The sequence below is a fragment of the Triturus cristatus genome, unplaced genomic scaffold (genome assembly GCF_964204655.1).
Source record: "Triturus cristatus unplaced genomic scaffold, aTriCri1.1 SCAFFOLD_354, whole genome shotgun sequence".
NCBI classification, from domain to species: Eukaryota; Metazoa; Chordata; class Amphibia; order Caudata; family Salamandridae; genus Triturus; species Triturus cristatus.
Window position 1 is genome coordinate 197,975 of NW_028187648.1, and position 21,971 is coordinate 219,945.

The 21,971-nt window shown below is 51.0% G+C and overlaps 1 protein-coding gene across 15 annotated transcripts in view; it reads left to right on the plus strand.

Annotated features, from left to right (window-relative positions):
- LOC146771006 (stAR-related lipid transfer protein 3-like) overlaps window positions 1-21,971 on the plus strand; it is a 150,456-nt gene that overhangs the window by 33,049 nt on the left and 95,436 nt on the right. For 13 of the 15 annotated variants that reach the window (XM_085640362.1, XM_085640368.1, XM_085640364.1 and 10 more), the window contains one exon: window positions 17,154-17,438. In XM_085640362.1, coding sequence (XP_085496488.1) covers window positions 17,220-17,438 — 219 coding nt within the window. In that variant the 5' untranslated portion in view covers window positions 17,154-17,219. Of the gene's footprint in view, window positions 1-15,664; window positions 15,728-17,153; window positions 17,439-21,971 lie in introns of all 15 variants that reach the window. The other 2 variants (XM_085640372.1, XM_085640369.1) reach the window with 1 other exon arrangement.

The window sequence follows — 21,971 nt, forward strand, 5'->3', positions numbered from 1 at the left end:
AATACCTCTGTCTCAACATGTCAAGTAACCACCTCCCGGTATGTAAACTACATACATTCTATCACCTCCAGTGGGGGACAATCTCTCCTTCATCGAGAAATTAATGGAAATCATTTCCGGTAATGTCTATTCCGTAGTGTCCCAAATCTTCCTTGGTGATTTCAACCTTCACTGGTCTAACCCCAATGACAAAGCAGTCAATGCCTTAAATCTTTCCTAGATGATCACAAGCTGATTCAATACTGTGACCGGCCAACGCATAATAAAGGAGAAATCCTGGATCTCATCCTCTCCAGTGGAAAAACACCATCTCTCTGGATAACATCTCCCCTTGTGATTGGTCCGACCATCACATCATCCTCTTTTATATTAACTGGGAGGTGTCCTGAAGAAGGTTCAACCGAAGAAGCTGAAGATATGAAAAAGGGACCTTAGACATATCAATACAGCTGAACTAGCAACCCAATGTAAATCTGCCCTTTCCTCCCATGCTGACATGTCAGTGGGTTCATTTACTCACAGACTTTTACAACTCTACTATCATGGATTCCATTGCACCACTCCAACAAAAAAAAGCCTTAACAAAAATCTCCAAACCATGGTTCAATGACAACCTAAATTCTGAACGACGCAACCTAAGGGCAATTGAACGATCTTGGAGATCCAAACCATCCTCGGATCAGTTTAAAGTCCTTAGAACGGTAAGGAGCTCCTATAACAAACAAATCAAGCGCGCCAAGGCCGACTACATCAGGTCACAATTCAACCAAGCCTCTAATCGCCCCAGTAACTGTTTGAAATTGTTAAACCGCAATCAGTTGATGCACCCATTCGCTCTGGCCCAGAATTCAGCCCACCCTCATGCGACGCTCTGGCTGCTTTCTTTACTGAGAAATCAAGACTTCTCAATATCGAACTGGAATCTAAGTAGGCTTCTTTGCCATCCCATTGGTTTGCGCACCCTCCTTCCCTCTCAGAACAGCTCGAACCAGCTAGTCTGAGCACTAAGAACAATGCCTCATAGGGCACCTTTACTCCTTTCAGCGAAAGAGACATTAACAAGATTCTTCAGAGTATCCACCCATTTAATCATTTTAGCGACCCCCACCCTCTGTCTTCAAAGAAATAAAGGAAGTCATCCCCCCCTTTGGACAAAGATTATCAATGCTTCACTGTCTCAAGGTACAATCCCTGATTGCCTAAAAGCAGCTCAGGCTTCGCCTATTCTAAAAAGAACTAATGCTGATAGTGCTGACCTTAACAACTTCTGCCCTATCTCCATCATCCCTAATCTGGCCAAACTCCTTGAAAAAAGCATCCAATCACAACTTTGCCCTCACATTGAGAATTTCCAACTACTAGACCAACAGCAATCTGGCTTTCGGAGTGGTCACAGCACTGAATCGGCTCTCACTCACGTTATCGATCACATTTAAAAAATGCTCGACCACAATGAATATTGCCTCCTAATCCTCCTTGAACTTTCCTCTGCATTTGATACTGTAAATCATGTAAACCTCTTATCTATTTTGGAGCACAGGATGGGCCTCTCTGATCTGGTGTTGCAATGGTTCACGTCCTTCCGCCATCACAGATCCCAAAGAATAGAGGTGGACCACTCTCTTTCTCAGCCCACGCCAGTATCCATGGGGGCCCAACAACTTTGCCAGGGCCGGTTTTGGTTCCCAGTCCGGCCCTGGCTGCCAAAGGTCCCCTCACTTTCAATCTCTTGTCCCACTGGGTTCTCACTTTGATGCCATCCCTCCCAGACCCTATTTTCATTGGCTTGGATGTTTGTCCTTTGTAAATTCTGTCTTCTGATTCATTATGAGGCTCGTTAGTCCCTCCTTAGTAGGACCATCTCGTAATTTGTATCCTCCCATGGCTACTGGCCCCTTTACTTGGTTGTTACACAGTAAGTGTTCTTTTTATTTATTGAGTTTTCCCTACATTAGGCATCAGGACGTGCTTTGCTTACATTCAGTGGGCCACACCCACTTTCACAGCCACTGGGACAATGGCGGCCGTTTGTTTGCAATGCCATAGGTCTCCTATTTAGATGCGAGACCTATAGCATTGCAAATATTTTTTTTGCTGGGTTTCCAGTCACGAAATGGTTAGCAGAAAGAATTTCCCAATTCCACACAGAGAATGAGGGGTTTGGAATTGAGTTTCCTTAGTGATGCGAGCAGAGCGCGTCCTGATGAAATGTTACTACAGCTGGGGCCTGCTGTGCATCGGATAGGATGTGAAATGCTCTGCCCGACATGATGTGCTGTGAGAAGATGGAGCTAGTTGCTGCAGTGGAAGCGATTGTTCTGCCCGTCCTGTGTCTAGCTTGGGGGAGGGGGCAATTGGTGCCCAGAAGTTCAGTGTAAAAGCACAAAAATGATTGTGTTCTGTGGCCTATAAACTGGGAAGTTGATGTTTGTGAAGTTATGCAAGTGGAAATGCTGCATTTTTATGGGTGTTCTTAAATTGTGCATGTACGCATAGAAGTGTACTTTCAAGGCAGCGGGGATTTGAATTTAAGGTGAAACTGGAAGTCAGGAAAGAGTGGACAAGAGGGTTGCAGTGCACCACTGAGTAATACAGTTCAGGTCATCCAGGGGAGTGGTGGAGTGGTTGTCGTGTACCACTGGAGTAATGGAGGGGTTAGCATTTATGAAGGGGTTTATGGGGGATTACTGTGCACCAAAGGAGTAACTGGAGGGTTGGAGGTCCTCTCGCGAAGTAATGGAGGGCAAGGGAGTAACTGGAGAGGGTTTGGTGCCCCAGCGGAGTGGGGGAGGGGCTGGGGTGTGCATGGAAGCCTTTGGAAATTTGCACCAGGAGAGTGATGGAGTAATTAGAATGCACCGGGACTGAGTGCGATTGTCATTTATGATGCCCTAGTGGAGTGATGAATTTTTAGGTGATGGGAGAGACCAAGTACACCAGTAAAGTGATGGTAGGAGGAGGTGTTGCAACAGGAGGCAGGAGAAAGGTGATGGAGATGTTGCTGTGCGCCGAGGGAGATTGGCCGCTCCCATGCAGACCGAACAGGTCTGCCAGCTGGCACTCTGCACAGCCTGCGGATTTCTGTGAGCTCCCTGAAAGACGTCGGGGTGGAGGTGAGAGAGGGTTGGCAGTGCCAGTGCTTGAGGCAGCAGCTGTTGCTTTACGGCTTCATGGAAGAAGAGCGTCTTATTTCTACCTGAACAAGTTTTGAAGGGCTGGAGTTAACCTTTCTTTACGTACTTTTAACAACCTCTCGAAGATTTAAATAATGTTCCCTCATACTAATGCTTGCAGCCCTAAGAATCTCTATTCCGGCCTTTTGGTGTGTAACAATGTTGCCCTGTTTCCTACCACAGTTTTTCCTGCTTACACTGCTGTAAATAACCAGTGTTACTGTTGTTATCACAATTTTATTTCATTATCACCCTTTGAAGGGCTCAATTTCTTTGTGCCATTAAACTTGTAACCTGACGTATCTTAACGGTAACAGGGGTGTGAAATGTAATAAAATATCTCCTTGTCCTTGGGGCCGGTTGCTTCATAACTTTACTTGTCCTGTAACAAAGTTCACTTGTCTCTTTGGTGCCGTGTAATGCGGCGACAAATGATGGCAGCAATCTCATTATACATTAGACCTCTAAAATAGCCTCTCCGATTATGGCACGGCTCCTTCCGTAGTAGGGTGTGAATACTAGCAATTCCCTTATGTTGCTGTGTTTCTGCAGATCTACATACTGGGGCTGAAGGTAGAGGTAAGCAACAGTTCCAGGGTTGGAATGCCCTTTTAAGTCTGTGCAAACCTACTAACTTGCATGTTTTAAGGGTTTTCACCAACTCTCTGTTTTCCCATACTGAGAGAGGTTGGAAATTTACTCCTGACCATGGCAGACATAAAACTTCTTCCAGGGTTGGGAAAAAAAGTGGTTGGACGGAAAGTGAACTTGCAAACAGTCAGATTTTCGCTTCAGCAAATCTACACCTGGATATTTGCTCATGCTGAAATGCAGTTCACAAATCTTTTTTAGGAGTACTATTTCTTGGCCTACTTGTGTAAAGTCGAGTGAATTCACACAAGTCGTATATCTGCACTTAATGCAAGGACATGGGTGCACTTTTGAGACTTCATTTAGTAATCGGGCCCCTAAATAGGTCTAGCGTTAACCATGACCTTATGTGTTTATTAAAATTCTCTGTCTATGTGCTAGCTTCACTTTGAGTGACAGCATTCTGTTCTTTTACAAGGAGCGTATTGACAGTCGTTTTGTTCAGTGCCAAGAACACAGTGGCAATGTGTGCTTTTGAGACCAAATTTTGTTTTTGCTTTTGCCAATGTTTGTTAAAATGGTGAGGGGCCTGGCAGCTCACACACCAATACGGTTTTACAGAAACCATGCCAAAACAAGTCACACCTTGACAAAAGTAAAAGGCTGACCAACAATTTCAGACCTGCTGGCTTTACCAATGCTTGTTTATTTTTATGTTTCCCATCATATTATTAAAACTGGTTACCCTGATTTTTCCATTATAAATATTTCTGGGCAATGCTAGCATACTTTAACACATTTTACTTAATGATGCTGCAAAGAAATGGTACTTAAAATTTTACAGTAGTTTAGCGAAATGTTTTTGCATTTTTTTGTGAACATTTTTGAAACCAAAGAATCATCAATCTTGCTTTCAAGCTTCTGCAAATATTTGCATCTAATCAGAGAGAATTCTGGGAACGGTATACATAGCCTCATATTGCTAAACATTGAAAACTTGTGTACACATTGGGGGCGTGGCCAACCGGCGAACATGGCGGACGCCAGTGCTTGAGGCTCCTACCGATACCCCTGCTAAATCCTGCCTGTTCTCCTGTGTGAGGAGCAGCCCTGGCCTGTGTAGCGCTGGTCCGGTGCGGGGCAGCGGCGGGGGCGATCTCCAGGGTCCGGGAGCTGTAGGGAGCCGATCCCTGGCGGGGGCCCGCAAAGCGAGGACGGGTGTGGCCGCCCGCGAGGCCGGGAGCAGCAGCGCGGCCGGAAGCCGATCCGCGGACGAACAGGGCGAGCGGAGGGCGGTGAGCTGAGAGACCTGTGCGGTCGCTGCGGGGGCCGCCCGGGGGCTCCCGACCGGAGGCTGAGGTGCGGCGAAAGACCCGGCTGCGGAGGAGAGCTGCGGAGTGGCGGCGCCTGGGAACGAGCTGCGGGGGCCTGCCGCGACCTGGAAGGACACTGGTGGCTGCGAGAGGCGGAGCCGAGGCCTAGGGGAGAGGCGAGGTCCGGAGGCCTGTGCTGTCTGCACGCGGAGAGGCTCGCCGCCCGGAGCTGAGGGGACTGGTACCGCAGCAGAAGTCATTGCTGAGGAAAAGCCGGAGGGAGAGCCTGGGACCTCGGGACTGCATGGGCCCCGAGACGGCGCCGAGCACTGAGGCGCAGGGGCGCACCGTGACCTGCTGGAGCCCGTGGAGCCTGCGGACGGCCTGCGCCGCTGCTGAGGAGAGAGCGGAGGCCTGGGGGCGCTGCGATTGCACCTGTGGTGCGGCGAGAAAGGAGGTGCTTGGACGGAGGTGCCTGAGGCAGGCGCACCTCGGGAGAGGCGGAGAGGAGCGGCCCATCCGGGGCGCAGAGGCGGAGTGAAGGTGTACCTGTGCAGGCCGGAGGCCCTGTTGTGGAGCGCTCGCTGCTGGGTGCCTGTGGACCGGCGAAGGCGGTGATGGGCGCCATATCGAGAGCGACGCTGGCAGCCCCTGAGAGCGGAGCGTCGGCCGCTCTGAACGAGTGCTGAAGACTCGGCGACAGGGAGGTAGGAGACCCTCTACGTGGCCTGGGTGCTGCGCGCTTGATGGGGCCCCCCCGGCGGCCGTGTTGAAGACTTGGTGACACCTCGTGTGCCCGGGGACCCAGCGACGGGCCGACGGGCACCTGTCGGGTGTACTCGGCGCCACTGGGGTGGCATTAGCCTAGGACGCTGAGGTGGTGCGGAGTGCTGTGACCCGGGGCCTGCGGTGGTGAGTCCGGTGTGCATGGGAGTGAGCCGCGTGTGGCGGAGGACCCTGAGCTGTCGGGGCCTGGGCAGCAGAGACTGAACGGGAGCGGCCGGGAGAGGACAGTCGCCACGTGGGAGGGCCCGGAGGCAGAGGAGCGGGCGCTGAGGCCTGGGACTGAGGCCCCCACCTGCGAGGCGTCTCGCTGTGAGTGGCCCCGACGGAGGACAGTGCCCTGGACACTGAGCGGGCCCCGGATGCGGTGCTGACCGGCGAGGACTTTCGCGCCTGGGCGTGTCCAGCGGGGCCGGCGAGGGCCCAGACTGACAACCGGCCGGCTGGAGTATTGGCGAGGGGGCGCGGCGGTGCGGATCCCTGCCGGGTATTGGAGGACTGCTGCCGGTGGGGTCCACCACACCGAGGCCGGTTGCCATTGCGGGCTGCGGGGTGCCCCTGATTCCCCCCCCCCCCCCCCCCCCCCCCCCCCCCACTGTCTTCGACCCGGCGGCTGGACCTCGGGGTCTAAGTAGAGGCCTGGTGGCAGGGCGGAGCGGGGAGCCGGTGTGGATTGGAGGACCCGCGACGGGTGGAGAGCACGGCGCCTGGCAACGAACTGTGAATGCCGACCGCCCAACAGTACGTGATGGGCAGGCTGCGCGACAAGACACAGCAGGGCCAGCCGCGGGCTGGGACAGCGGACACCACGCAGAGCCGGCTGGGGGGGGACGCGGAGTCGCACGCGGCGGCCCTCTCGACCAAAATGGATACCATGCTAGCGGCGGTGGAGAGGTTGGGCGCCACCCTGGATCAGACACGGGCGTCACTGGAAACACGGATGGACAAGGTCACGTCCGACTTCACACTCCTCCATGCTGACCACCGCAAACTGGCCGAGAGAGTGGAGTCGCATGGCCAGACGCTTCAAGAACTACCGCCTACGGTGCGGAGCCATGGCGCGGCGCTGCAGGATGTCCTGGACCGGGTACATGCGCTCGAAGACAGGGTTGATGATGCGGAAGGACGCTCGAGGCGCAACAACATCCGCGCAGTGGGTCTTCCGGAGGGAGTGGAGGGCAGGCACCCGGAGCAATACGTGGAGAGCTGGCTGCGGGGCCTCCTGCCCCAGGGGGTGTTGTCTCAGCACTTCGTGGTGGAAAGGGTGCACAGGGTGCCTGCGCAGAGGCCCCAGCCGGGAGCTCGGCCCCGACCGTTTCTATTCAAGCTCCTAAACTACCGGGACAGGGACGCGATCCTCAGCGAAACTAGAAGAACTGGTGACCTCACTGTGGGCAGTAGCCGAGTCATGCTCTTTCCCGACTACACCGCAGCCGTCCAGCGGCGCCGCAGCAATTACATGGCGGTGAAACGACAACTGCGGGAGATGGCTCTGCCCTACTCCCTGCTGTTCCCGGCTCGCCTGCGAGTGGTGACGAAAGAAGGGGCCCGTTTCTTCGACTCCCCGGAGGACGTGTGGGACTGGCTGGAGGAGTCGGGACAGTGGTCGGGGGCGCGGCCGACTGACTCTGAGGTCGCCGGCCGCCCGGGGAGGCGATCCAGAAGACGAGGGCGCCGGGGGGCGCGGCAGCAGGCGCGGCCGGGACCGGTGGCGCCTAGCCCGGAGAGGATCCGGATGGAGCGGCAGGGGGCATTGGAGGCGGTGGCGACGCTTGGGACGCCGCCTGCCGGGAACCGCAGGGAGGACTGCTCGCCCAGTGGGGCGGGAGCGAGTGGGGCGTCGTCCCCATCCACAGTGGTCTCAGAGGACCTGCTTCTGCCGGTGATGACCCCGCAGACGGCGGACCTGATTGCGTGACCAGATGCCAGGTTGCCGAAGGTTGGACAAACTCTGCAGGCGCTAAACCGGGGTCGCGCGGCCGTCTTGGCGCAGCACCGGATGAATCCGGGGGCCAGTGGGCCCGGACTTGGGGGAGCCTGACCCTGTGGGGGCGGGCTGGATGATGCGACCACCACCTGACATTACACCTGTGAAGGCCTCCTGCTGGGGGCTCACATCGGACCTACGTGGTGGTCCAGCTCCGGACCAGATGCTGCTCCTTCCTCTTCCAGATGGGATAAGGGGAGGGGTACTAGGGTCAGGAGGTTGCTGCGGTTGCACGGACCCCATTTGCTGCCACACTGCAATAGCCTAATATTTCATGGCGTTACTGAGGTTTGGACGGATGCCCCGTTGGGAATACGCCCTGTTTGTTGTTGCAATGTTTATAATGGTTCTACTGTTTACATGGCAGCGCGTTTACATGCTCCCCCCTGACTGCGCCCCCCCCCCCCCCCTGTCCCTGACGCGGGCGCCCCGGTCCCATCCCGAATCGCTCACCTAGATTTGCAATGACGCACACCAACATCGTGACCTGGAACATACGGGGCATGCACACACCGTCCAAGCGCTATGCCATCTTCTCCTATCTGCAGCGACACTCCGTCGGGATTGCCCTCCTACAGGAGACGCACATGTCCCCAACGGAACTGGGCAGGCTCTCTAGGCGATGGAGGGGGCACACGTATGGCACCGTTTACTCGGCGCACGCGCGGGGCACGCTCATCTGGGTGCGGGCAGGTGTCCCTTTCGAGTGCACGGAGGTGGTAGTGGATCGGGAGGGGAGGTACACCTTGGTGAGGGGGAAGTTGAACGGCCAAGAGCTGTTGCTGGGCTCGCTGTATGCGCCCAACGTGGACCAGGCCTCTTTCTTGGCGCAATTGACGCAGCTCCTGCACCCATATACTGGGCTCCCCTGGCTGCTGGGAGGGGACTTTAACATGGTACTGGACGTCCAGCTGGACAGATCCTTCCCCCCCCTCCGTGCCGCGGGGGTGGAATCCAACGCCCGGGCGCTGGGAGACTGGCTCACGCACTGGTCGCTGCAGGACTTGTGGCGCACACTCCACCCGACGGACCGGCTATATTCTTATTACTCGGCGGTCCATGATCTCCATGTGCGGCTGGATTGGATAGTGGGGTCCCACTCATTACTCCCGCTTATCGTACAGTCGGAATATCTGGGGCGGACGCATTCCGACCATAACCCCCTATGGCTTCGGCTCGACTGGGTGGCGGACCGCTCACCGGTGCCCACCTGGAGACTCCAACCGAGCGCACTGGAGGACCCGGAGTTCCGTTCCTCCCTGGGTACGGCCGTCTTGGCCTTTTTCGACGCCAACGAGGGGACGGCGAGCAGTGCCTTAGTGGAGTGGGACGCCCACAAGGTGGCCATTCGGGGGCACTGCCTGGGGGCCCAGTGGAACATACGGAGGACCCTCTCGGACTCCCTGGCGCGCCTTGAAAATGACCTCCTGCAATATGAGAGGGAAGGAGAAGGTGGGGGCAGGCACTCGCGCAGCCTGGAGGGTCTCCGCGGGCGACACGCGGAGCTCCTGGAGCGGCTCCGCTGCCACAATTATGCGGCGCACACTGCCAGAACGCATGCCAGGGCGGATCGGGCGGGCCGCCTGCTGGCCTGGCTCATCCGGCAGGGGGATCGCAGGACCCCGATTGGAGCACTCCGTGGGGAGGACGGAGTGATGGTGCACACGCAGCGTGAAATCCATAGGGCCTTCGTAGGCCACTACAAACGCTTGTACGCGGCTCAGGGGACGGGCTCTCAACACCTTCTTGGGGAGTTCCTCGCTTCCATTCGCCTCCCTGCGGCCACCAGGGAGCATAACGCGGCACTCGGTGGCCCCCTCTCCCTCGAGGAATTTGGGGAGGCGATCCAATCATTGGCGACGGGCAAAACTCCGGGACCGGACGGATTGCCCGCGGAGTACTACAAGGCTTATCGTGAGACCCTGGCACCGTTGCTGCGCGAGCTTTACAGCAAAGCGTTGGAGGAGGGGTCGCTCCCACCCTCCATGCGTGAGGCGTTCCTGGTCTCCCTGCCGAAGCCGGACCGCGACCCCACGGCCCTGGGCTCCTACCGCCCCTTGGCGATGCTCAACGTCGACTACAAGATACTGGCGAAGGTCCTAGCGGAACCGGTTAGCGACGGTGGTCCCGCACCTGGTGCACACTGACCAGAACGGGTTTGTCCCTGCGAGGTCCACGTCGCTCAACCTCAGGCGATACTTTAGGGTGGCCGGTGAGGCAGTGCACAGATGGCCCGGAGCGGGGTGCCTCCTCCTAGACTTGGAGAAGGCGTTTGACTGCCTGGAGTGGGGCTATCTGTCCACGGTGTTGCTGCAGTACGGGCTGGATGGAGACTTCCTCCGGATGGTTGACCTACTCTACAGGAACCCCACGGTCCGTGTTAGGTTGGGCCCCCATGTCTCGGAGCAGGTGCCGGTGGGCCGGGGCACCCGCCAGGGATGTCCCTTGTCCCCGTTGCTGTTCGCCCTGGCGATGGAGCCGCTGGCGGAGGCTCTGCGGACGACCCTGGGAGATGGTATACCACTGGGAGACGCGGTTCACCAGGTGTCGCTTTACGCGGATGACCTGCTGGTGTACGTTAGAGATGTAGGTAGTATGCCGGAGCGGCTGGCCCCGTTGCTGCGGTCCTTTGCCACTATCTCGGGGCTCCGCGTGAACGCGGGTAAATCTTGCCTGTACGCTTTCGGCGAGGTGACTGAGGACCCGGGCTACAGCCTGAATGGCACGCCGGTGCAGTGGAGGGGCGGCACCTTTCGATACCTGGGGATACACATCTACCGCTGCCCAGTCGACCTGTTTGATGGCAACCTGGGGAGGGCGGTCACGGCGCTCGGGTCGCAAGTGGCCTTTTGGAACACGCTCCCGCTGATGACCACGGGCAGGGTGGCGCTCGCCAAAATGGTCATGCTACCTCGTCTCCTGTACTACTTTGTCAACCTGCCATTGTACGTCCCCCCCGCCTTTTTTGGCAAACTCAACCGGATGCTGCGGGATTTTGTCTGGGGCAACGCCAGGCACAGGTTAGCGCTTGCGAAGCTCTTCCTCCCGACGGACAGGGGAGGTCTGGCGGCGCCCTGCTTTGAGCATTATTACCTGGCGGCCCAGCTGCAATGGATCGCCCGCTGGTTGGCAGACAGGGGCAGAGATGACACAGCCACGGTGGCTGCCCCCTACTCGCTGGAGCGTGTGACCAGGCTTTTCCACCCCTTGGCTGCGGTCCCGGGACCGCTGCCACTCCTCCTGGCGGTGGCGCACAGGTGCTTCCGGAGGGCCTTATACCTTACACGCGCGGTGGTGCCATATGCGCCGGCGATACCCCTAGAGGGCTCTCCTGGCCACATACGGACTGAAACATGTTCGCACTAGGGTCATAGGACCATAACAATCCTATAGAGACCCTAATTTAAATAATTTTAGTATCCCAGACAGACCCGATAATAAAGGGATACTGGGGATCTGTCTGAGGTTTTTTAATTTTCTAGCCCCCATGGTCTACAATATCTTCAAAGAGCTCCCAACACTGTGGTTGAGCCCACCCCGACTTCTAGGCGTCGGGGTGACCCGATGATGAAGCATGACACCACTAGGGTGTGTGAGGGTACCTAAACCAAAAGGAATTGCTTCCTTACTCACCTAGTGGTAAAGTTAATATTTTCCCTCAATAGCTTCCTCACAATATTCCATCTACGTGTGTTGATATTGACCAGTCCTTGGTCAGTTGGAGTAAATTCAGTGTTATTCCCAAACAATATGTACCAGGCATTGGGCTATAGGATTTCCACATCCCTGCAGTAAGGACTAAAACCATCCTGCACCATTTGCAATGCACTTGGTCTCGCATTTGCAATATTTAACCCCTTCGCTGCTAGGCCTCCCATCCCCCGCCCCCTTGCTAAGCCTTTTTTAGCTATTTGGGGTAGTTCTTGCTTAACCGAGGGAGAGGCAGACAGGGCCACAGACGGAATTGGCAAGGGAATCCCCATACACAATGGTGGAACCCGGCTCCGTGGCATTTTCCGAATGTCCCATTCCACCCACAAATGATGCCTTTCAACCCGCCTCCGTAGATGTTTCAACAACAGCCTTTTTTAGGGCAAGGTCGAGGCAGAAACCGAGGCAGAAGGAGAGGACAACAGGGCCAAACACGAGTACACTGGAGTCTGCCGCCATCTCCACGCAGTCTGCGCAGCATGACGAAGGGGCCTCAAACGGCAGGTCTCAGCAGCAGTTGATTGTCAATCTGAGTTCACATCTTTTGACCCCTGCTGAAACGGATGTTCTTAACAAGGGGTTGGGTTTTGTACCTACAAACCCAGGTGATCCATTCATGATCCAGTGTGAACTAGCCAAATTCTTTCGTAAGATCAGATTACGTTTTTTCTTTCAAGATAAAACCGTTGAGAATGCTACCCCAATGGATCAGATTACAGATAGTGGGTTACGTAATAAATCCACCTTTGTACCTCCCGCGAGTTCGGTACCCCCACTTGTACTGGCATTCGAAACAGTGGTTTCCCTTGAGGTTTCGAAATTAGACATGGGCTCTAACAACTACTATCATAATCTCTCTAACACTGACAAAAAGGCTATTGAATCCTTGTCCAAAAATCCGGCTATTATCATCAAGCCGGCCGATAAAGGCGGTGCTATTGTTATACTTATCACCTCAGACTACCGTGAAGAGTGCCTGCGGCAACTCATTAACGAGAGCTTTTACAAACTGTTGAGTTCCGATCCTACGGTGAGACTCCAAAAAGAGATTGGTGAACTGGTGTCCGAAGCAAAATTGGAAGGATGGATCTCTAGTCTTGAGGCTGACTACTTGGTGACGATTTACCCTGTGACTCCTTATTTCTACACATTGCATAAAGTGCATAAGGAGCAACGTCCTCCTCCTGGTAGACCCATCATTTCGGGCATCGGTTCACTTTTAGAACCCTTGTCATCTTTTGTAGATGTGTTCTTGAGACCATTGGTAAAAACGATGCCCACGTTCCTTCAGGATACCAAGGACGTCTTGAACATATTACCTGGTATTGATTTCAACGTTGAGACTGACTATTTGGTCAGTTTCGATGTGGAATCATTGTACACATGCATTCCCCAGGTTGATACACTTGAAGCGATTAGATCGCTATTGGACAACATCGTTGAGCCACTGAGTTCACCTGTTCCTTTCATAATGGAGTGTGCCAGGCTGGCCATGACGGAAAAATTTTTCAAGTTTGAAGACCGGTTTTTCCTTCAGATCTCCGGTACTTCAATGGGCAGTGTTTTTGCCCCCAGCCTGGCCAATCTCTATGTTCATCTCTTCGAGCAGAATTACGTGCTCACGTCAACCAATCCCTTTCTTGGATCCATCAAAGTATGGAAATGTTACATCGATGACGTTTTGGTCATATGGAGAGGAGACGATGTCTCTCTTTCGGCTTTTCACCATTGGCTCAATGACCAAAATGTCTTCCTCAACTTCACTGTTGAATTTAGCAAACTGGGTTTGGCTTTTTTGGACCTGTGGATCTTTCCTACAGAGGGAGGCCTTGGTAGTGAATTGTATACTAAACCCATGGCAAGAAACTCTTTGTTGAAATTTGACAGTTTCCATCCTAAGGGACTAAGGACCGGTCTGCCTTTTGGCCAGTTCCTTCGGTTGAGAAGGAACTGTTCTACCACCGAAGCTTTTACGAAACATGCCAATGTTCTCTTGCAGAACCTGAAGCTTAGAAACTATCCATCGAAGCTGATCAAACAGTCTTATAAACGAGCAGCCAATAACAATCGGGATGCCCTTTTAGAAGTTGCTGTTCCCAAAGCACAACATGAGAGATTGACTTTTGTGAACACCTTCAGTACGTTTTCCAATCGAATTCAGAAGATCTTGCGGAAACATTGGCGTATTTTGAATACTGGCCAATTAAAATTGGCTTTTCCGCTTTTTTCGTACAAAAGGGGGAACAATTTGCGTGATGCCATGGTCCATACCAGACCTCGTAGCGTACCACCAACTGTTGCCTACCCCTTATGGGATCTTCCACCGGTTAGGGGACACTTCCCGTGTGGTGGGTGCGTGGTTTGTGCGCAGACAGCACACACTACTGAGATTAACATTGGTCTTGCCAAACCGTGGAAACCATTGCGTCACACTAATTGCAATAGTGAGAAGTTAGTGTACCTGAGCACTTGTTCCTGTCAGAAACAATATGTGGGGATGACCATGAGAAAAGTGAAACAACGCATCATGGAACATAAGAGCACCATTCGATGCAAAAAGGCATCAACGAGACTGACTAACCATTTCTTGGAGTGTAATCACAGTCCTAATCAGATGTCTTGGACGGTACTTGAACAACCATTTATTCCTGCACACGTTTCTGATGTGTCTAAATTTCTTTTCAATAAAGAACAACGTTGGGTGTTTAAGTTACAAAGTGACTGTTTTTGTCTAAATGATTCCATACCATGGTCCCATCTGTAGATGTTTATCGTGAGTGGGTTGTATTTTAGTGACTATATCTGTATATTGTGATTTTTCATCAGCACTCAAACAGCCTACAGGCAAGTGGTAGTTTTTTCACTAGATAGTCTAGTGGATGGTGTGCATGGTCTGCTGTTATTTGCTTTCATGTCAAACATCATGCAGAATACCACTATGCTTCCCTACACACTAGTGATCCAGTTGGGTTTGTTTGGTTATTTTGCGTTTTGTTGTCCGATCAGCCTAGGATGCCTTTAGAAGTGACCAATACTGTTGTGTTGGTCCCTTTCCATCTGTGTGGCATGACTGTGGTAGATTGTTTCTCTGGAACTCATTGTTGTTCTCTTGTAAGTTCTCGGGCTTTATATGATCTGGCCGGAGGTTTTTGAGACTGGGTAACTACATTTCCCAGACTTCCCTTGCCCGCTGTGACGTCATTAATAGGGCCCTGCACTTTGCCACTGACGCGCCACGTCATTACGCTATGTTGTGCGTCTGGGCGTTGTTGGTGTTATTTTACCCCGTGTTCGGCCGTTTACTGGTTGCCGCCGCCAGCATCCAGGAAGAAGGTTCGGGGTAGCGACGGAGAGGTGAGATTCTCCGTGTCGATGCACCTTCTGCATTGTGCCGTCTTGTTCGTAACACTGTTTTTCCCAGTCACTGCCCGTATTTTTTAATTGCGGTGGTTGGGTTGTTATGAATCTTCGTTTACAATCTTCGGAGATTTGTTGTAATTACTGACGTGTGCTACTGTTGCTGCATTATCGGCAGCGATGTACCTTTCTCGAGTTCATCGGCGGCTGCCTTTGCTCGTATTTAGAGGGTTTCCCTTTTTCTATCTACTGCCCGTTTTTTGCTGGTAGTGTTGTTAGCCCTTGAGGCTGTTTCTTGACACTAGAGTCGCGCACTTTTGAACACCAGTGAAGTGCGAGCTACTCTTGAAGTATCTATGAAGGGTATTTGCTATTGTCATGCAAAAAATTATGAATAAAAATAACATGCGGGTATTTTGGTCTTTGAGGTGATCTCCTCGTTTACGATCGCCCGTTTTGATTTCAATGTTGACAGTTTAAGAAAATCCGTGTGCTCCGCTGTTTCGGGCACTATTGTTAATTATTCTAATTTTGTATATATAAAGTGTACCTGCTTTTGGGATTTAGTGAGGATTCACTCGGCCCTATGGTTGAGTCATCCCACGGTCCCTCTTTGAATACATTCGTTTCCCTGCCTGTTGAATGTCTTTGTGATTCAGTTGAGGGAGCGACAGGCTTCGGTGCCTGCTGCACCTCTGATGCACACGTTTCATCATACTAGACCATGTTTTTAATTGTTTCCTTCACAGAGCGTTGCCTCACGCCCTGAGTTGCTACCAGGAGCGGCAGGCTTAGTCCCGATTTCATTACGGGTAAGATTCATATTGGGTTATTTGATATCTTCGATTTGCAGTGTCTATAAACCTGTATGAAGTACATTTCCTGGTTATTAATTATATATATTTTTTTTCATGTTTTATTACATTGATACTGACACTTACCTTCTTGACCGGTAGGAGTTCAAATTTTTGCAATCGATCCTGTGGTACAAGGTTGGTTGTATCGTTTCATGTTTCTACTTTTAGACACAATGTCACGCCAGTGCTCACTTTTGCACTAGCTTGCAGTTGCAGTAGTTTTGGTTATTTGGTCCTGAAGAAAGCCTCGATCACAATTTTATGATCTGTTATGGCTGAAACATGTAGACCTTTTTTTGGTTTATTGTAAGCGCGCTCGTTAATTTGATCAGACCGCGCAACTACTCTGTTTTTAACATTGGCACAGGCACACTCCTAATTAAACTCTTTCTGTTCCTGTAGTCCATTTTATATCACTTAGTTTCACACTGCACTTTAGGGCCTCACCCAACTTCGGCTAGCCTCATTGATCTTTAGGAGATCTCATTTCATTAGCGTAGTTTAAAACATCCGCGAGCTCCTCCCTTAGATACACCTTGGGAGTGGCAGCTCCTTAGCCAAACCAGGTTTGGTTAAGAGGAGATCCCATATGATGAAGCATGCCACCACGGTGGGTGATGGGATTACGTCCTCTTTATGAGGACTTTAATACTAGGTTCTAGTGTTAGCTTCATTCAGGCTTTTGTTAGGTTCACTGCAGACAGGTGGATTTTGTTTTTCTTTTTGTTTGGTTTTCTATACCCCTGGACTTCTGTGTATTCATATTGTTAGTAGGGGGACTTAGTCCGGGCTGGTAGTGTGTTCCCTCAGACCCTATTGCTTACTCGGTTTTTTTGAACATGCAGATAATTCACCAGTCTATTTCTCTTGACTTTCGCAGGATACTGAGTTATAGCTTGTGTACTTCTCAAGTATATTGTCAGTCGAGTTTTTATGGAATTGCAGGTTTGGGTTGGTCTTTCAAAGTTTCAAGGTATTGTCAATTCTATTTCAGAACCTTCTTTGTTGTTCTTTGTTCTTCAGCCATAGGCAGTTCCTGAGACAATAGGATCGCTCCTTGGCTTTGTTCTGATTGCTGCCTCAGTTAAATAATCTGCTTTTGACAGTATTGTTACAAAGGGCATAGCTTGTATGTTAAGAGTGTTTCACACTTTCTCATTAGAACTTAGAGAAAGACAATATAGAGGCATTTCATTTAAATGTTGGAGGTTTCAAATCAAAATATGCTAGATTTCTGGGTGGTAGGGCAAAGTGGTAGATGGTGGGCCATGCCGCCGGGGGAGCCCCCCTCCATGTGCTTTGCAGGGGGGCCCTCTCAAGTTTTGTTACGCCACTGCTCTATACATGTCCTTCCACTCACTGTCCCCGTTTCTATCCTCAGACTGTGTGCTGATGCTTGCTGGCCGTACCCCCGCGCCTGCCCCCGGGCCCCGGCTCTGAGAGGACGATGAGTAAGCCGCTGGGGTCCTACCCTAGTGAGCTGGAGCAAAGCCTGCCCGCCATCGCATCCATCAACACCTCCTACGCCCAGAGCCAGCTCTACTCCCCGCACTATTTCCTGACTCCCGAGAAGAAGAAGCCAATCTCGGATGTCAGACGGACTTTCTGCCTCTTTGTGACCTTTGACCTTCTGTTCGTTTCCCTCCTGTGGATTATTGAGTTAAACGTAAGTACCCCCCCTCCCCCCCCTCCAACACAACCGTATCCATTTGTGTTTTTTTTAATTGAGCTATTTATTTAGATGTCGTTTGTAATTAGTTTGTCAGGGGCTGGAAGTGAGTAAGTGAATAACGGCCGTCCACCACGAATGACTGAATAAATGACTTCTGCATCGGAGAGGTCTGTTCACTGAATTGCCTCATGGGACTTAGATGGCAGTCGTGGGTGCTTGTCGTGGATGCTTGGGCGTGAGGAGGGTTTGAGTTTCCCTCCAGCAAAGGTGGGTTCATTTGCCACATGTCACACAATTGCCTCTCTGCAGCATGCTTTAGAGATGCAGCAAGATTTGGGTGGGAAGAGCTAAGGGCGCACCCAGGGGATATGATGTTTTGTTATAAGGGTGTTTCCATACATTCATTTTCAGACCATGCTCTGAAGGCACACAGGCCCGGACTAGAACCAGCTATTCATTTTTGCAGTTCAGTGATTGGGTCAGTGGGTCATCTTCTGTCATCAACCTTCGGGGATTGTGGGGCGGTTTGATATTTTAGCAGATCAAGGAAGTACGTTTGATTTGTTGACTGAAGTTATCATTGTATTCTGTTTTAATTATATAGTGCTCACTACCCCATACGCGTCATCGAAACGCTTTTTCGGCGAGTAGCACTCTACTCCGGAGCCCATAAAGGATTAGTGGTGAATCAGTATAGTGAATTAAATGAATTTGAGAGGTGGACATGTTAGTCTATTGTTTGGAATGTAAAGGATAGTGGAGGGATGTTTTGGAGCTCAGAGCAGGAGATGGAGGCTTGGGATGAGTAAAAGGGAGATGGATGGGGAATAGTCGGAGGGAAGGGTTTTTAGAAAGGCTTGTTTTCGGGGATCGGAGAAGTATGAGATGATACAAGGAGGGGTAGAGTGTGGAAGAGTCTAGAATGGGTTATTTTGGGGCTCATAGCAGTGGTATGGGGTTTGAGATCAACGAGAGAGTGGAGTTAGAGGATATATTGATAGAGGTATATTGTGAGAAATATGATCATGATTTTTCTATTCGACAACCCATCTTTTACCTAGGACCAAAAAGAAGCCTTGCAGAAGGCCTTCATTCATTTGTTGTTGCATATCACACGGTGAGTGTGGTGGTCATCCTTTTGGGGCCTTAAATGTCTGACCTATTCATCCGTACATGCACTCCCTCATTCTTACATACATGCACTCGCTCTTCTAGCTTGTATTTGACTCGCTTTCACATTCACCCTCCCGCAGTCCCACCCACACTGGCTTCAGTGAAGATGCACTTTCACCTGTAGAGTAGCTGCTGCCTCTCTTACTTACTCTTTGTGAGCGTGCCCCATTCCTAAGTTTTAAAGTTGGTCTTGAAGATGTGGTGAAAATAGAAGAAGCTTTTTCTTTTTTCTGCCGTTTTATATAGCGTGAACTCGACCCTAAGGTATTGGAGCACTTTACATGAGCACCAGTTACATTACACAAGGACACATTAATCTTTGGTAGGGATAGGGATCTTAAGTGACTGGCCCACAATCACAGGATGTTGAGCTCACTCTGTGACTCGAACCTGGTTCCCCAGTTCCATAGTTCGCTGCTCTGGCTGTTACGACACATCCAAATTGTGGTGTTGAGGGTGAAGAAAGGTTAACGATGGGAGGTTTGAGAGATGCTTATTGCTAACTTGAGTCTGGGTTGCTGGAATCTTTTCCGGGTGCCTGGGTGGCATCCTGCTCTCCCCTAGAATGCTGTTATAATGCTGCCTTGTCTGATGGCCATGTAAGGATGGCAGCACAACTGGATGTTTGGGTCACAGCCGGACTGGTAACCTAATCTGGCCCTGGCACCCACCTCGTCCTCCCCTGGGGAGTGGGGTTGCGGGTGAGCTGTTGCCAGGGCTGGTTTTGGCTGCTTTTGTTACAGGGGGCCGATATTACAGCTATGCTGCGACCCCTGCCCCGTGTAACAAAAAAACTGATCCCCACGGGTCCAAAACCAGCCCCCATCTTGGCAGCTTACCGGGGAATTGCTCTTGATGTTCCTTGGTGTCTGTTCCACACCCTCTCAATATCCAAAGGGGTTTACTAATGACCAGAGAAATGCAAGGTTACAGGTTCAGCATAGTTATGAGTACATATAGAAACTTATTGACGAGGAAGTTCAATTGTACAGTTGGCTTTTGTTGTACAGTGAAGATTAAATAGGGGTCTGTAGGCTTATCTAGTCTGCCAAGAGTCCCCACCTGCTGCCAAACTGCCACCACCTCTCATCATGCCATGCATGCTGCTCCAAAACCACTAGTGGTGGATTAGAGGCTCGACAGGAGGCAAGGGAATGACCTACCCGGTCACTGTCTGTCCTTTCACCCCTTATGCTTTCTGCGTATTATATCATCCAAAGTCGGGGTGGGGGGTGGTATCTGTCTCTGGTATTCAGGTGCTTAAGTCTGAATTTGACAAGTAATTCGGCATAACTGCTCAAAAAGTACAGTATGACAAGCGAACATGGTGGGTGTGGTGGAAGGGGTCGGTGCAGGGGTGTTATTCTAAAAAGAAAACCTTATTCTTGGGAACATTTAGTTTAAAATATTTTTAGTACATTTTACGTTTTGTGTAAAATTTCGGGGAGACAATTTGAATATATTATGTTTCTTGAACTATTTACTGTACTTGTCTTGTTAGCATTGATGGCAATCTTTAGTCAGCAAGGTGCAAAAGGAAGCTTTATTGGGCCATATAATATAATCCTCGATTTGGTCACTATTCACCCCAGTAGGGCCAATTCTAAGGTATCTTGATTATGGCACTTGCGGGGAGTCTAAAAATCTATTGTAAGATCGACAAAAATCTAAGAATTGTCTAATCCTTACTCATTAAAGTTGTGTGGAAGGTAATTCTTTTTATTAGATCTAGTCGGGCAACTGTGAAGTAGGCCGCAATGCTCCAGAGTTTGCAAAACACTTGTTTACTGTAGAAATATTGATGTTCTTTCATGATTGGTCGACTATAACTAACGAATAAATGACATTCAAACAATGTTATTGAAGTCCAGTGGTACGATTTGGTGATTCTTTTTTTTTTTTCCCTTGACCACACATTCCTTGACCACACATGGAATTTTAGAGGGGATCCCCAAATATTACAATTCCATAACAAAATGAATGAATTGGATCACAACCACAAATATTTTCCTTTCACCGTAAACTAATGTTGCACTTTTGTGCATGGAATGTTCTCGTAATCTGCATTCTTTTTTAGCTGCTATCCCTCCGCGGGGACGTGAAGAGGCCATCTCTCATCCAGTCTGACTTGCCTCACGTACTGCTGTTCCCACATTGAGACATGTCTAAAAGTGCACCTCTGTGTTGACCTGTCTTACTAAGACCTCCTGAGGGCTCTTCCAAAGCTCCTTCCTTCTGACCTTTAACATTCACTGCTCTTCTAGTAATATGATGCACCGCTATCTGCCACCTTTCCCTATTCTAATGACCCACAACTAGCTTTGATTAGTGACCTATTATCATCAGAAGAGGAAAGCTATTGGCATAATGTATCCAAGTAGTGGACTATGCAGCAGAACATAGCTGGACCCACCGAAACTTCAAAGCACCATTTAGGAATATCATGAAAACAGAGGGATGGTCCCAGTCCAGTGACATAAGGGTGCTGCCAGTCAAGATTGCGGTACATTAGCATAGCTTGTTCATCACATTTGGAGTAATATTGGTGCGTTACCTTTTTATGTAAGTAGCTGTTTCAACCTCATGGATGGATGGATCTTGCTTGCAATTTGTCCTTCCTCTCCTACGCTCACCTCTTACTCCCTGCCTGGGTCATTTTGGGCCTGTGTGCCCCTCGCTTTCTACTTGTCATACGCCCTCTTTACCCTCTGCCTCTTTCTGTAACAACCTGCTGTCCCACCACCTAAGCCAGTTTCCTGTTCTACTTCCTCCCTCACCAGTTTGTCCCTTTCTGCAACAATCCGCTGTTCCACCACCGAACCCTGTGTCCTGTTCTACTTCCTACGTTCAGCCTCTGTCTCTTTCTGCAACAATCCGCTGTTCCACCACCGTTCCCTGTGTCCTGTTCTACTTCCTACGTTCAGCCTCTGTCTCTTTCTGCAACAATCTGCTGTTTGACCACCGAACCCTATGTCCTGTTCTGCTTCTTGCCCTCCACTGTCTGTCCTTTTCTCAAAAAATCCACTGTCCCACCTCCAAAACCCCTGTGCATCTTGCATTCAGCTTCTAACCATTTCTGCAGCATTGTGCTCTCCCACCACTGAAGCCTTTGTCCTGTTCTGCTTCTTGCCTTCCAGTCTGACCCTTTCTGCAGCAATCCATTCTCCCATCACCACAGCCTGTGTCCTGTTCTGCCTCTTGCCTTTTCCGCAACAATCTGCTGTCTCACCGCCGAGGTTGGTGCCTTGTTCTGCTTCTTGCCTTCAGCCCTCTGTCCCTTCCTGTGGTCCCACCGCCGAATTTGGTGCCCTGTTCTGCCTCCTGCCTTCAGCCGTCTGTCTCTTTCTGCTCTTT